We start from the raw sequence: 16,116 nt of genomic DNA on the forward strand, positions 1-16,116 counted from the left end.
CTCACTATGGTCGTATCGTCAGCAAACTTGTAGATGGAGTTGGAACCAAGTTTTGCCATGCAGTCGTGTGTGTACAGGGAGTAGAGTAGGGGGCTAAGTACGCAGCCTTGCGGGGCACCGGTGTTGAGGACTATTGTGGAGGAGGTGTTGGTGTTCATTCTTACTGATTGTGGTCTGTTGGTCAGAAAGTCAAGGATCCAGTTGCAGAGTGGAGAGCCAAGTCCTAGGTTTTGGAGCTTTGATATGAGCTTGGCTGGGATTATGGTGTTGAAGGCGGAGCTGTAGTCAATAAATAGGAGTCTGATGTAGGAGTCCTTGTTTTCGAGATGCTCTAGGGATGAGTGTAGGGCCAGGGAAATGGCGTCTGATGTGGACCGGTTGCGACGGTATGTGAATTGCAGTGGATCAAGGCGTTCCGGGAGTATGGAGGTGATACGCTTCATGATCAGCCTCTTGAAGCCCTTCATTATGACTGAAGTCAAGTCATTGAGGCACGTTGCCTGGTTCTTCTTTGGTACCGGTATGATTGTTTAGCCCACTGTGCTAAACCAGCCCCTATCCAGTTCCACTTATTTTATGATGTGGTAAATGCTTCATTATCTAAAATGTGATCTGGGTAACTGCCTAGGTCCAACATTGCGGAATCTTCTGAGTTATTCAGTACCAATCTCATTCATTCCCATTTTCCACACTTGGCTTCTGAAGGTGCAGTTCTGTGGGTTCCTAGAAAATTAGTGCTGGCGGGCTATTTGACAATAGGTATCATCCTAGCTAACTAATTCTGTTGACCTGATGTCCAATCACAAACTTCCTATCTGGAGCTGTTGAAAATGATTAGTAATGGGAAGTCTGTCCTCATTAGAGGAGCGGGAATTGTGGCAGCCTCTACACCACTTGAGCAACAACGAAAGCACATCCACCAGGTGCATCACTTTTATCTAGAAAAGGGGCCTCGAGTTGTGCGAGTACTGCTCGGTTTACAGCTGTGATCTCGTCTTCACACGTTACAGACAAGTTCTTTGATCCACCTTAGTTCACTCAGCCATTGTCAGGCTAATAATAATGTTGATCTTTGAACCTCCTCCACCTCTTCTGTCTTCACCTCAACCCTCTCAATGTTATTTAGAAAATGTCATTTTGTTTTCCTGTTTATGACCAGTTCTTTATATTTGTCTATCTCTAGCCGAGTAGTAATACTCACTATTTGCTGTCAGAGTTGCTCAATTAAACATAACTTAAAACTGATTAAGTGTTCATTGCAGTGTGTTTGATCTTGCTGTCCACACTTTGTCCCCTGTTGGTTGTCATATCGAGCAGACAATAATTCAGATGTTCAGCTTGAAGTGCCTTGCAAATTCTGAAAAGTCCAATTGTAAATAAATGCTTTTCCTCCACATTAAATTTCCTCAGTGACTGACATTCTGACCAACTAATTACATCATTTCCGAGCCACTTTCTCTGAATCTACTGTCTACATTTCACTGGGTTACTGTACATTAGAAACAGGACGGGTCTCAGTACCAAATCCTGTAATCCCACTTCCGATTCCCATACTCTCTCCTCCACTCAGTACAGTCTCACCCAGACATTAAAAACTTAAAATATTGGAAATACTCTGTGGGGAGATTTATGTTCAGGTCAATGATCGTTAATCAGAACTGGAAAGAGTTCTAAAGCAAGTTTAGATGCAGAGAAAGCTGGGTGGGGTAGATAGGGACAGGGTGGGGTAGATAGGGACAGGGTGGGGTAGATAGGGACGGGATGGGGTAGATAAGGACAGGGTGGGGTAGGACAGGGTGGGGTAGGACAGGGTGGGGTAGATAGGGACAGGGTGGGGTAGATAGGGACAGGGTGGGGTAGATAGGGACGGGGTGGGGTAGATAGGGACAGGGTGGGGTAGATAGGGACGGGGTGGGGTAGATAGGGACGGGGTGGGGTAGATAGGGACAGGGTGGGGTAGATAGGGACAGGCAGGGGTAGATAGGGACAGGGTGGGGTAGATAGGGACAGGGTGGGGTAGATAGGGACAGGGTGGGGTAGATAGGGACAGGCTGGGGTAGATAGGGACAGGGTGGGGTAGATAGGGACAGGGTGGGGTAGATAGGGACAGGGTGGGGTAGATAAGGACAGGGTGGGGTAGATAAGGACAGGGTGGGGTAGATAAGGACAGGGTGGGGTAGATAGGGGACAGGGTGGGGTAGATAGGGACAGGGTGGGGTAGATAAGGACAGGGTGGGGTAGATAGGGAAGGGGTGGGGTAGATAGGGACAGGGTGGGGTAGATAGGGACAGGGTGGGGTAGGACAGGGTGGGGTAGATAAGGACAGGGTGGGGTAGATAGGGACAGGGTGGGGTAGATAGGGACAGGGTGGGGTAGATAAGGACAGGGTGGGGTAGGACAGGGTGGGGTAGATAGGGACAGGGTGGGGTAGGACAGGGTGGGGTAGGACAGGGTGGGGTAGGACAGGGTGGGGTAGATAGGGACAGGGTGGGGTAGATAGGGACAGGGTGGGGTAGATAGGGACAGGGTGGGGTAGATAAGGACAGGGGTGGGGAAGATAAGGACGGGGTGGGTAGATAGGGACGGGGTGGGGTAGATAGGGACGGGGTGGGGTAGATAGGGACGGGGTGGGGTAGATAGGGACGGGGTGGGGTAGGACAGGGTGGGGTAGATAGGGACGGGGTGGGGTAGATAGGGACAGGGTGGGGTAGATAGGGACAGGGTGGGGTAAATAGAGACAGGGTGGGGTAGATAGGGACGGGGTGGGGTAGATAGGGACGGGGTGGGGTAGATAGGGACGGGGTGGGGTAGATAGGGACGGGGTGGGGTAGATAGGGACGGGATGGGGTAGATAAGGACAGGGTGGGGTAGATAAGGACAGGGTGGGGTAGATAAGGACAGGGTAGGGTAGATAGGGACAGGGTGGGGTAGATAGGGACAGGGTGGGGTAGATAGGGACAGGGTGGGGTAGATAGGGACAGGGTGGGGTAGATAAGGACAGGGGTGGGGAAGATAAGGACGGGGTGGGGTAGATAGGGACGGGGTGGGGTAGATAGGGACGGGGTGGGGTAGATAGGGACGGGGTGGGGTAGATAGGGACGGGGTGGGGTAGATAGGGACGGGGTGGGGTAGGACAGGGTGGGGTAGATAGGGACGGGGTGGGGTAGATAGGGACAGGGTGGGGTAGATAGGGACAGGGTGGGGTAAATAGAGACAGGGTGGGGTAGATAGGGACGGGGTGGGGTAGATAGGGACGGGGTGGGGTAGATAGGGACGGGGTGGGGTAGATAGGGACGGGGTGGGGTAGATAGGGACAGGGTGGGGTAGATAGGGACAGGGTGGGGTAGATAGGGACAGGGTGGGGTAGGACAGGGTGGGGTTGATAAGGACAGGGTGGGGTAGATAGGGACAGGGTGGGGTAGATAGGGACGGGGTGGGGTAGATAGGGACAGGGTGGGGTAGATAGGGACGGGGTGGGGTAGATAGGGATGGGGTGGGGTAGATAAGGACGGGGTGGGGTAGATAGGGACAGGGTGGGGTAGATAGGGACAGGGTGGGGTAGATTGGGACAGGGTGGGGTAGATAGGGACAGAGTGTGGTAGATAGGGACAGGGTGGGGTAGGACAGGGTGGGGTTGATAAGGACAGGGTGGGGTTGATAAGGACAGGGTGGGGTAGATAGGGACAGGGTGGGGTAGATAGGGACAGGGTGGGGTAGATAGGGACAGGGTGGGGTAGATAGGGACAGGGTGGGGTAGATAGGGACAGGGTGGGGTAGATAGGGACAGGGTGGGGTAGATAAGGGCGGGGTGGGGTAGATAGGGACGGTGTGGGGTAGATAGGAACGGGGTGGGGTAGATAGGGACGGGGTGGGGTAGATAGGGACGGGGTGGGGTAGATAGTGACAGGGTGGGGTAGATAGGGACAGGGTGGGGTAGATAGGGACAGGGTGGGGTAGATAGGGACGGGGTGGGGTAGATAGGGACAGGGTGGGGTAGATAGGGACAGGGTGGGGTAGATAGGGACAGAGTGTGGTAGATAGGGACAGGGTGGGGTAGGACAGGGTGGGGTTGATAAGGACAGGGTGGGGTAGATAGGGACAGGGGTGGGGTAGATGGGACAGGGTGGGGTAGATAGGGACAGGGTGGGGTAGATAGGGACAGGGTGGGGTAGATAGGGACAGGGTGGGGTAGATAGGGACAGGGTGGGGTAGATAGGGACAGGGTGGGGTAGATAGGGACAGGGGTGGGGTAGCTAGGGACGGGGTGGTGGTAGATAAGGCGGGGTGGGGTAGATAGGGACGGGGTGGGGTAGATCATGGCCAGGGGTAGGGTAGATAGGGACAGGGTGGGGTAGATATGGACAGGGTGGGGTATAGGGACAGGAGTGTGGGTAGATAGGGACAGGGTGGGGTAGGACAGGGTGGGGTTGATAAGGACAGGGTGGGGTAGAAGGGGACAGGGGGGGGTAGATAGGGACGGGGTGGGGTAGATAAGGGACGGGGTGGGGTAGATAGGGACAGGGTGGGGTAGATAGGGACGGGGTGGGGTAGATAGGACGGGGTGGGGTAGATAGGGACAGGGTGGGGTAGATAGGGACAGGGTGGGGTAGATAGGGACAGGGTAGGGTAGATAGGGACAGGGTGGGGTAGATAGGGACAGGGTGGGGTAGATAGGGACAGGGTGGGGTAGATAAGGACAGGGTGGGGTAGATAGGGAGGATCTGTGTGGAGTCTTCACATTCTCCCCGTGTGTGCGTGGGTTTCCTCCAGGTGCTCCGGTTTCCTCCCACAGTCCAAAGATGTGCAGGTTAGGTGGATTGGCCATGCTAAATTGTCCCTTTAGTGTCCAAAAAAGGTTAGGTGGGGATACAATGGAGGTGTGGGCTTGGGTAGGGCGCTCTTTCCAAGGGCTGGTGCAGACTCGATGGGCTGAATGGCCTCATTCTGCACTGTAAATTTTGTAATTATAATCGGCCTTCCCCCAGTTTAGAACTTTGATCTCAGGCCCATCCTTTTCCTTTTCTATGACAATCTTGAATCTAACAGAGTTATGATCGCTGTCTGCAAAATGCTCCCCCGTTGATACTTAACCACTTACCCACTTATCCAGGCTCCTCCCCTCTCTTGTTGGCCCTTCTACGTATTGGCTTAAAAAGTTCTCCTGGATGCATTTTACGAATTCCACTCCCTCAAAACCTTTCACATGATGACTACCCCGATTAATATTGGGACGTTGAAACCCCCCATTATCACCACCCTATTACTTCTCTGAAATTTGCCTTCATATCTGCTCTTCAATCTCTTTCGGATTGTTAGGGGGCCTGTAGAACATTGCCAGCAATGTGATTGCTCCTTTTGATTTTTAAGTTTTACCCATACGACTTCATTTGAAGATCCTTTGAAGATGTTGCCCCTCCTTTACTGCTGTAATTGATTCTATGATCAAAACTGCAACCGCTTCTCCCCCCCCTAACCTCTCCCCCCCCCCTCCCCCCCCTCCCCCCCCCTCCCCCCCCCCTACCCCCCCCTCCCTCCCCCCCTCCCTCCCCCCCCTCCCCTCCCCCCCCTCCCCCCCCTCCCCCCCCCCCCCCTCCCCCCCCCCTCCCCCCCCCTCCCCCCCCCTCCCCCCCCCTCCCTCCCCCCCCCTAACCTCCCTCCCTATCTCACCGGAGGATCCTGGGCAGAATTCTCCCAATTTGCTCAACACCAAAATTGGGCACAGTGATTGGGCGGGGAATAGCTCCCAAAGCCAAAATTGCGCAGGCGATGGTGTGGCACCGAATCACGATGCTCCGTCCCCTCCAAATCGGCGTCATTGCACCTCGTGTAGTTGCAGCCCCGTTTGCATCTCATTATCAGGCTCACCCACGATGCTGCAGCTCCGATAGGCCGAGTTTCCGACAGCACCGTCCGCATGTGGTCTCAATGATCGTGAGCCTGTCGTGGTGGCTGGACAGTGTCCAGCACCGGCACACATCGCCGACAGCGTGCCGCTGGTCGGGGGGCTTCTGCTGGGGCTGGGGGGTGTAGGGGGGGTGCAGGAAGTGGGCTGTGGGGTCGGGTGGACGGGTACGCGGTCCAGCAGGGCCATCTTTTCGGGCGCGATCTGTGTGTGTGTGTGTGTGTGTGTGTGTGTGGGGAGGGTGTGTGTGTTGAGTGGGTGTGTGTGTGTGGAGGGTCTGTGTGTGTGTGTGTGTGGGGAGGGTGTGTGTGTGGAGTGGGTGTGTGTGTGTGTGTGTGTGTGTGGAGGGTGTGTGTGTGTGTGTGGAGGGTGTGTGGGTGTGTGTGTGTGGAGGGTGTGTGTGTGTGGAGGGTGTGTGTGTGTGGAGGGTGTGTGTGTGTGTGTGTGTGTGTGGAGGGTGTGGAGGGTGTGTGGGTGTGTCTGTGTGGGTGTGTGTGTGTGTGTGTGTGGAGGGTGTGTGTGTGGAGTGTGTGTGTGGAGGGTGTGTGTGTGTGTGGAGGGTGTGGAGGGTGTGTGGGGAGGGTGTGGAGGGTGTGTGTGTGTGTGTGTGTGTGTGTGGGGAGGGTGTGTGTGTGTGTGTGTGTGTGTGTGTGTGGGGAGGGTGTGTGTGTGTGTGGGGAGGGTGTGGAGGGTGTGTGGGTGTGTGTGTGTGTGGAGGGTGTGTGTGTGTGTGGGGAGGGTGTGTGTGTGTGTGGTGTGTGTGTGTGTGGGGAGGGTGTGTGTGTGTGTGGGGAGGGTGTGTGTGTGTGTGTGTGTGTGTGTGTGGAGGGTGTGTGTGTGTGTGTGTGTGTGTGGGGAGGGTGTGTGTGTGTGTGGGGAGGGTGTGTGTGTGTGTGGGAGGGTGTGGAGGGTGTGTGTGTGTGTGTGTGTGTGTGTGTGGGAGGGTGTGTGTGTGTGTGTGTGTGTGTGTGTGTGGGGAGGGTGTGTGTGTGTGTGGGGAGGGTGTGGAGTGGTGTGTGGGTGTGTGTGTGTGTGTGTGTGGGGAGGGTGTAAGTGCACCCGGGGCTGTAGCCTGTCAGCCCTGTGGCTGTACAGGACGGTCCTGTCAATCTCCCTCTGTTTTGTGTGTAATTTGCGGGTATTCCATGCGGTGCCGGTGCTAGCCCCTCCCCGGTAGCCGGATCGGTGCAGGCTTGGTGCCGATTTTACTGTCGTGGAACTCCACAGATTGGCCACCACTTAGATGCAGGAATGGAAAATCCAGCCCCTGTATCCAGGAATATTGAGCTGCCAATCCTGATCCTCCCTTAACCATGTCTCAGTGACAGCAATGACATCATATCCCCCATGTTACACCATCCAATCTTGCCAAACGCTCTCCTGACGTAGCTGCTGTATAACTTCTCTGGCTTCCTGACTCACTTATTGGGCTCGATTCTCCCTAGAAATTCCTAAGTTAATGTGCGGTATTTTTTTCAGAGAGTTTCCTGCCGGCTCTGCCGGTGAATTCCTCATCGCTGTTCAATGTAACTGAGTCCCTTTCTGGTCCTGGGGAGTTTCTCACTGGTTTTGCCCATTTCACTGGGGCGCTGAACTCAAGAGATTGGGCCGCCATTTTGAAAGTGAGCGTGTGGGTCCCCCATACCCTCCAACCCATGGGCAATGTCGCCCCCCACACACACATTGACACTACTTCACACCTCCCAAGTGAGGACACCCCACTATGGGATCCCTGTGAGTCCCCCCTTCTTCAGGCCCCCCAAGCCCCCTTACAGCACCCCCTCCCTTCTAGGACCCCACCCATCACCCCCAAACCTCCTGGAGGCCCCTACGTACCTTCCCAGCACCCTCACACCCTTCAAAACCCCCCCTCCTCCATCCTTATTTCATGGGCATGGCCTCCTCACTCCATGGCCCTCGGCAATGCCACCCTGGCACCTAGGCAGTGCTCCTGCTGGCTTGGCAGTCATCTGGGCACCTTTGCAGTGCTGTTGCCAGCTTGGCCCTGTCAAGGTGCCCACGTTCCACGGGGAGGGCCAGGGAGCCACCCTGCACTTACCCTGACCACCCAGAGGTCTCTGATGGCCCTGGAGACACACCCCCCCCCCCCCCAGTACACATTTGTATGGACCAGCACTGATCGCCCAGCTGCAGACTCCCTGTGGAGGCCGGAGAATCAGAGGACGCTGTTGGGTCCTATGCAGGTAGGTTGTAAGTAGGTTTACGACCTACGTCCGCGAGCGTCATTCGGTCCCGCCTGTTTGGGGCAGAGAATCCTGGGAGGCGTGGAGAAAGTTGGGAGGCTCACAGCAGCCTATCCTAGCATCCTCCGCCTATCCCAGCATCCTCCGCCCACGTTGCCCATTGCGCTGTGCATCTCCCCCCAGCTGAACCTTCCCTCCAGACACCCAGCCCCCTGCCAGGTTAGTTTACACCCCAACAGCACCGACAAACCTCCTGAGCAGGGCACTGGGCGCATTTCGGTTCGAGTGGAGCCTGTCTTGTACAGTGTCTAACATTTCCTTGTCATGAATCATAATTGTAACATCAATGGCCTCGGGCAAGTTTCTATATCCCTGCTGTAGTTATTTGCATATGTCTTCAGTTCCTCATACCCATTTTATTATACTGACTTAGGATTTATCCAACAATAAGGAAACAGTTGTTTTAAATAAAAGTCCTTTCTTTTTTTTTTAAATTTAGAGTACCCAATTATTTTTTTTCCAATTAAGTGGCAATTTAGCGTGGCCAATCCATCTAGCCAGCACACCTTTGGGTTGTGGTAAAAATCCTTTCTTAACAGGGCAAAACAGTGAATATGACATAAGCACAATGGACAGAAAGCTAAATGCTGTGTTTGCAGGACTGAAAAACAAAGCCAGAAAGTTGGAAATATTCAGCTTGTCTGGCAGCAAGTAGGAGGGAGAAACAGAGTTAACATTTCTCATTGGAGAGATTAAATTACAAAAGCATTGGTCATGCAAGACTAAAGGGAATGATAATGGCATAAGTAAAGGAATAAAAGATGCGACAAGAGTTGATGTAAGTGGAAAATGCAGAAACATTATTAACGGCAGCCATGAAACAGAGTGGGTCAGAGGGTGTAAAGTGCCAAAATGAAAGATGAACTGCTGTTCTTCAGAGCAAAATACTGCAGATGCCAGAAATCTGAAACCAAGAGAGAAACTGCTGGAAATACTCAGCAGGTCAGGCAGTATCTGTGCAGAGAAACAGTTCACAGGCAGTATCTGTGCAGAGAAACAGTTCACAGGCAGTATCTGTGCAGAGAAACAGTTCACAGGCAGTATCTGTGCAGAGAAACAGTTCACAGGCAGTATCTGTGCAGAGAAACAGTTCACAGGCAGTATCTGTGCAGAGAAACAGTTCACAGGCAGTATCTGTGCAGAGAAACAGTTCACAGGCAGTATCTGTGCAGAGAAACAGTTCACAGGCAGTATCTGTGCAGAGAAACAGTTCACAGGCAGTATCTGTGCAGAGAAACAGTTCACAGGCAGTATCTGTGCAGAGAAACAGTTCACTTTTCAGGGTCATCGACCTGAAACATTAACCCTGTCTCTCCACAGAGAGATCTGCTGAGTATTTGCAGATGTTTTTTAATTATTGCTGTTCTTTGAGCTTCATTGGAATAGTTTTTGGGAGGCCAGTGTCAGAGAGGAGAGGAGAATGAAAATTGGAAGCTTGGGTCTTAGCAGTGAACTGCTGAGTGGTCACCCAATCTAATTTTTAGTTTGTAAATGTTGAGACGGTTGACCACCCCGTGAGCAGCATATACATTTTACTAAATTGAAAGAAGTACTATTAATTCATTGTATCAGCTGGAAGGTGGGTGTGGGCCCTATTCCAATATTTCTCCTTCTCTGTAATAATAAATAAAAAGGTGCATTGTACCCATTGGCAGCTCCAGCCAGGCCTATTTCTGTTGGAACTAATACCATCAATCCGGTATGCTCGATCAAATGGATGTTTCAATTATGGCAATATTTCAGACAACCTTATTTTTAAAAAAGGTGATAGTCTGCTTCATGGAACAGTGATTTTGTAACTGGTATCTTTTTATTAAACTAAAAAAATACCTTTACAAGAGAATATACCAGATCCCCCCCTTACTCCGTTAGATTGTGGTCACAACTCTATCCATCAGTTATTACATCAGAGCATTTATAAAGAAAAGTAAAATGCAGATTCTGATTTCAATAGAGCTTTTAACAACCACCAAACATCCCAAAATGCTTCACGGCCAATGACATGTTGTTATGTTGCGATGTAGGAAAGACAGCAATGTGATAAGATGAGATAATCTGATGATTTATTTTGTGATGTTGATTGACAATGAAATATTGACCAGGACACCAGGGACAACTCCCTTGCCCATTGTTGAAAAAGTGACATGCAATCTTTTACATTCACCTCCAAGGAAAGATGGGCCTCTGGTTTCAAGTTTCATCAGAAAGATAGCAGCTTCAACAGTGTAGTGTTCCCTTGGTACTGCACTGGAGTGTCACTCGATCTTCATACTCCAGTCTGAGGGTGAGACCTTAACTCATAACCTTGTGATTCAGAGGGAAGAGCTGACAATAAGACTGAATTACATGGTGGTATAATTGTTTATTTATCACATACTCTGTGTCCATTTTTCCACTTTTCCTTCAGATGTTTTTATGTTTCATTAATCTTTCATTTGAGAATGTTTTACAAGTTTTGAGTTTTTTCGCTTAAAGAAAGCAGATGACAGTGGCAGCTGTCAGCGTGAAATGCCAATGCTTGATGGGAGTCTGCCTGTTGTCAGCCTCCTTGTCCCTTTTTATTAATGTGTTCCATTCTACAGCAGGTGGTTTGAGTCTGTGCAGCAGCTGTTTGAAATGAAGGGCTGACTGTAAAAAGAATTTCTTCACAATGCCCTGCAGAACTATTCAGTTAGGGTCCAGCTACATGTGCCTTATGCCAAAACGCTCGGACATAATGAAACTGCCGCCTTTGTTGAAGGGCCTCTCCAATGTTGTAATGGGAGTTTCAGTAAAGTGGATGTTTGAGAATTTAATAGTGTGCCCATTGTGAAGGGCATTGAACTGTATAACAGTGGATTCTTTTTCAAACTTGTGCTGTCTTTGAAGCAGAGGCTTTTTGGTTATACGATAGCCGGGTATTCTGGTGGGACAGGTCTAGCACAGGAGTCAAGAGCAATTTGAAGCAATTCACTAAAGCATTATGGAACATTATATAGAGTTTTATTTATGTGATTTTTTTTCTGATCAGTGTGTATGTAAAGCACTTTTTCTATAATGTACTCCAGCTATGATATACCACAATTACATCATACTGTACAAACAAGACATTTAATTAATAATCTTTAATATTGTCACAAGTAGGCTTACATTAACACTGCAATGAAGTTACTGTGAAAAGCCCCTAGTCGCCACATTTCCAGAGCCTGTTCGGGTACACAGAGGGAGAATTCAGAATGTCCAATTCACCTAACAGCACGTCTTTCAGGGCTTGTGGGAGGAAACCGGAGCACCCGGAGGAAACCCACGCAGACACGGGGAGAACGTGCAGACTCCACACAGACAGTGACCCAAGCTGGGAATCCAACCTGGGACCCTGGAGCTGTGAAGCAACAGTGCTAACCACTGTGCTACCGTGCAGCCATAACTAAAACCAATTCCATTAACTACACTAACATTCATAGTTTTTAATACCAGGGGTCAACAATACCATCAGTTCCCTGATCATTCAGGGATTTCTACTGCAACATGTATTTATATAATGCCGTTAAAATGTCCCATGACAGATTTGGATGTTAAGGCTCCAATCAGATCAGCCACAGTCTTATTGAAAGATCAAGCAGGCTCGATGGGCCAAATGGCCTTTTCCAGCTCCTATTTCTTGTATGGCTTCACAAGAGCATCATGAAGTAAATTTAACACCAAGCCATAGAAGGAGATACACGGCAGGTGACCAAAAGATTATTGTAAAGAGGACAGTTTTAAAATGAGGTAGACTGGCAGAGAGAATTTCCGAGCTTTGGTAGTGTAAGGAAGGCCACTGATTGTGGAATGATTGGGGAATGATTGGGGATGTTTAAGTGGCCAGAATTAGATTAGCGCAGATAACTTTGGAGGAATTCTCCTGAATGGAGTTGTTTAAGAGAGAGTCTGCACTCCTTTAATGAAAACCTAATGATAATATAATAGAGGCCCTATTAATGGGCTGCCTTATGCTATTCTCTATACAGAGAGAGAAAGGTGGGGACACCTAACATATCTTTGGCTAACGATCAAAGGAAACTAAATTCAATAGCACCTGAAAATGGGCGTGGGGATCCATAATGAAACAAATGATGTTTCCAAGGAGCTGAGGTCATGGACATGTGGATAGATGGATGGAAAGAGCAATATTACTGGATAACTAACTGGAAAACCTCAAGAGATCACGAGCCTTTGAGATCAGGATACGTTGTGAAGTGACCGAATGTAGCTCCTCCCTGATGGCCTGTTTGGTTAAGGAGTTATAGACTAAACCACAATGGCCTAAATGGTTACAAACATGTCTCGGTGTCGGATTAATTCATTTATTCGAAGAAATCTCAGGTGAATGGAAAACCCTTTCCCCTTACTTGATACTCCTGGTGTTTTTAGTGAATGTTACTTTCCAGTTGTGTGAAAATTGTCTAAATTTTCCTGGAATGCAAGTCTCCGACTGGTCTGGTGCTGCTTCAGTTTTGACATTTTACTTGTAGCTGTGGCAGAGCTAGGCAATAGAGATACTGGCCTGTAATGAAAATCAAGGAGGTAATTGTTGAGGGTAAAAATATAAATTTATTTCACAAACCATTAACAGGCAGATTATTTCTCAGCTGGCAATCTTCTTGTTATTCTCGTTGTTTCATTGCATCTCCCAATCACTGACTCCCATTTCCTTCTGTCCACTTTCTGCAAGTTAATTGCAGGATTTCTTGAGGTTGAGAGCAGAAGAAAGAGGCCAAAGGAGAAGGAATAGAAATAACCTGAAAATGTGGTTGTAGCAGCTGGACCCTTAGACCAATATTGTGTTCCTAATGAAACAGTACAAACCCATTTCATGTTGAAGTGCATTTTTTCAAACGTATTTACCGGTTCCTGAACTTGTATTTTCTGTATTCGCTCAGATGTGCTGTGCTGCCCTCCAAGTTGTAGCTTGGAGACCCTCACAGTTAAAATTGAGACAGCCGGCTGGAGCGAGGGCGGAAGCCCTGACCATGACTCTGACACAATGAGTGATTCACTGGAGAAGAGTTTGGACAGTGAAGCAGAGGGAGTGTGGAGTCCTGACATCGAGCAGAGCTTCCGGGAAGCATTAGCCATCTACCCACCATGTGGCCGGCGGAAAATTATCCTATCAGATGAAGGAAAAATGTACGGTGAGTGACAGACACTTTGATTTCAAGGAGGAGTAAATGACTCGCTGTTAATGCTGAAATTCGTCCTTTATTTGCCTTGTTTCCATTGAAATGGAGAATGGTCCGGACTGTTGCCCGGACAACCTGTAAGTTAGTGCACAAGTTTAGAATGTTTAAACATACTTTAAACTTGGTTATCTTGATTGGCGGCTGGGAAGTATTCCCTCTAAATTTTCTTTACACGAGGGAGGTTAGTTACTGCTGTGTTTTTGCAATGATCTAAAGGCACCAGCCACTGATGCGGGACTGGGTAAATGACGTTGTGAGTCCATTTATTAAGACTGGGCACTTGAGAAGCAACATGGATATCAATCTTGAAGTGGTCAGCAGCAGAGCTGTCTCTGCATTGTCTGCTCAAAGCAAAAGCAAAACTAAAACTGGATCACATGGCACAAATCCTTTCCAGGGATGTTATGCTGAAATATTTTCAGCATTATTTTTTTTCCTCAGGAAGCAGCTTTCTTTTCAAATAATTGCAACTTTTGCAATAATGTGAGGATCCTCTTAAATGTTAACGTGTGGTGCATTCCAGATTGCTGCGTCTTTACTGGAACTTAGCTCCCAGGCCAGTTCATATTTGTGTTGCCCACTAAATGAAGCCACTTGATATGGCTGCTCTGCCTTCTCAGTACCATTGCTCAATCCATATTCTGTATAAATGTGGGAAGGAGAAGATTTGATGTGAAGGAAGCTTCACCTTTCAAACAGTAAGATGCTGTGTTCTTTTCATGAGGTTCCTTTTGCCCATTCCTTTGTGAATTAGGCAGCATGGTAGCACAAGTGGATAGCACAGTGGCTTCACAGCACCAGGGTCCCAGGTTCAATTCCCGGCTGGGTCACTGTCTGTGCGGAGTCTGCACGTCCTCCCCGTGTGTGCGTGGGTTTCCTCGGGTGCTCCGGTTTCCTCCCACCGCCAAAGACCGTGCGGGTTAGGTGGATTGGCCATGCTAAATTGCCCAAAAAAAGGTTAGGAGGGGTTATTGGGTACAGGGTGGAAGTGAGGGTTTAAGTGGGTTGGTGCAACTCGATGGGCCGAATGGCCTCCTTCTCCACTGTAATCTTCTATGTTCTATTTACCTTTAGGAACACCTTTTTGAAATTAAACGGTTTCTGTAGTATGTCAAGTGAAAATGGAAAGGTCTGCTAGAGATCACATGGCTGGCTGATGGCGATATCAGTAAAGGCATCAAATGGGGCCTCCGCATGTGTTCCTGATCAGAAATTAGAAGGGAAAGTGTGCGTAACAGTACTGGAGTTCCTGGATTTTGAAGTACTGAGGGATTGGGTGGCTGCACGTGGTTATGAAATGGAGAAGCTGCTGATTTGCTCGTGCTCTGATTTAGCAGCTGCTCCATAATCGAGGCAACGGGGACTTGATCCGCTTTAAATGTTGGCCTCTTCTCAGAGATCCAAATGCCAGACATGGAGCCTGATGGCGCAAACAAAACGTCACAAACAAAAGTTCTGTTTGGACCTAAATTCGATTTTCACTTTAAAACATGAAGCACCTCAGTTTCAGTGGATTTGCTTTGAGATTCTGACACATTCCCTCTCTGCCCTGACTCTGAATTGGTGCCAATTCTCTGGTATTCCTCAAGGTCAGAATTATTTCCAAGACCATCCTCCTCCGCCCCGCCCTGTGGATCTTTGTGTATCAGACAAACTTCAACATTTACATTTGTCTCAAGTCTGCCACTCTCGAGTAATTGTCATTGAACAAATAACAACAGGCTAGGACTGAAGGCAAAAGAATATGTTAACTTGAAGGTAAATATGTGAATGTCAAATGTCAAAGTGGACAAATGAGGAAAGAAAGTAGTTGGACTGTTTTTAAAATCAGAGTTCGGGTGATTTTGATGCAACATGTTTGAGTCTCAAGGTCACAAAAACATCCTTGATGACGAAAGGGAAATTTGATCCATGCAGGAAATGGCTGCCTGATGGGTTATTGTGTGCGCGCGATTGGCACTATTTTAAAACAAATTCATAAATTGTCTCGATGCCCTTTCCCGACATTTGGGGTCAGTCAGCTGTGAGCAGCTGTTCCTTGGATCATCTATAGTTTCATCTGCTGTTTTTAACCTTTTGAAACCAGTTGGGTTCTACATTAAAGCCAGTTGTGGCATGGAAAATAGTGGCTAGCAGCTTCGCGAATTCACAGGCATCGTGATCTCACGGTGTTCGCCTGAATTCTGCATTTTCCCTGTTTTTCAGCAGAACTTTGATGTTTTGCATGATTGATTCAGAATTGTTTTCAGGCAACCCCCCCCCCCCCCCCCATCCGTCCTCTCTCCCTCCCCAGCCCCTCCTCTCTCCCTCCCTCCTCCCTGCCTCCCATCCCTGACCATTTGTGATTATTATCATTTAACACTTTAGAAATGTCAGTCGGTGTTGCAGATTTTGATTGTTGACGTCCTGCCCCTGACCACTTTTCTCTCTCCTGTCCTGGAATTTCTGACTCTTGTTGGGTTCAGTTCACAGGAGACAGATACGGGGGCCCTCCAGCCCCTCACGCACTCCACCCTCTCACTGTCCATGTGGAGTTTGCACGTATCTGTGTGGGCCTCACTCCACAACCCAAGATGTGCAGGGTAGGTGGATAGGCCACGCTAAATTGCTCCTTAATGGGAATTTGTTTTTTGAGAAAGAATGTTCCCGATGGTGGGGGAGTCCAGAACTTGGGGTCACAGTTTGAGGATAAGGGGTAAACCTTTTAGGACTGAGGTAAGGAGAAATTTCTTCACCCAGAGAGTGGGGA

General features: G+C 49.3%; 2 protein-coding genes across 2 annotated transcripts in view; one reads left to right on the top strand and one right to left on the bottom strand.

The window, feature by feature from the left end:
• Positions 1–12,648, bottom strand: part of LOC119956609 (spidroin-2-like) — a 14,690-nt gene extending 2,042 nt beyond the window's left edge. Inside the window, exon 1 of the mRNA XM_038783947.1 lies at positions 12,569–12,648. Coding sequence (XP_038639875.1) covers positions 12,569–12,648 — 80 coding nt within the window. The remainder of the gene's footprint in view (positions 1–12,568) is intronic.
• LOC119956440 (transcriptional enhancer factor TEF-1-like) overlaps positions 1–16,116 on the top strand; it is a 76,040-nt gene that overhangs the window by 10,749 nt on the left and 49,175 nt on the right. Inside the window, 1 exon segment of the mRNA XM_038783675.1 lies at positions 13,068–13,319. Coding sequence (XP_038639603.1) covers positions 13,172–13,319 — 148 coding nt within the window. The 5' untranslated portion in view covers positions 13,068–13,171.

Source organism: Scyliorhinus canicula, chromosome 23 (assembly GCF_902713615.1).
Source record: "Scyliorhinus canicula chromosome 23, sScyCan1.1, whole genome shotgun sequence".
Classification (NCBI taxonomy): domain Eukaryota; kingdom Metazoa; phylum Chordata; class Chondrichthyes; order Carcharhiniformes; family Scyliorhinidae; genus Scyliorhinus; species Scyliorhinus canicula.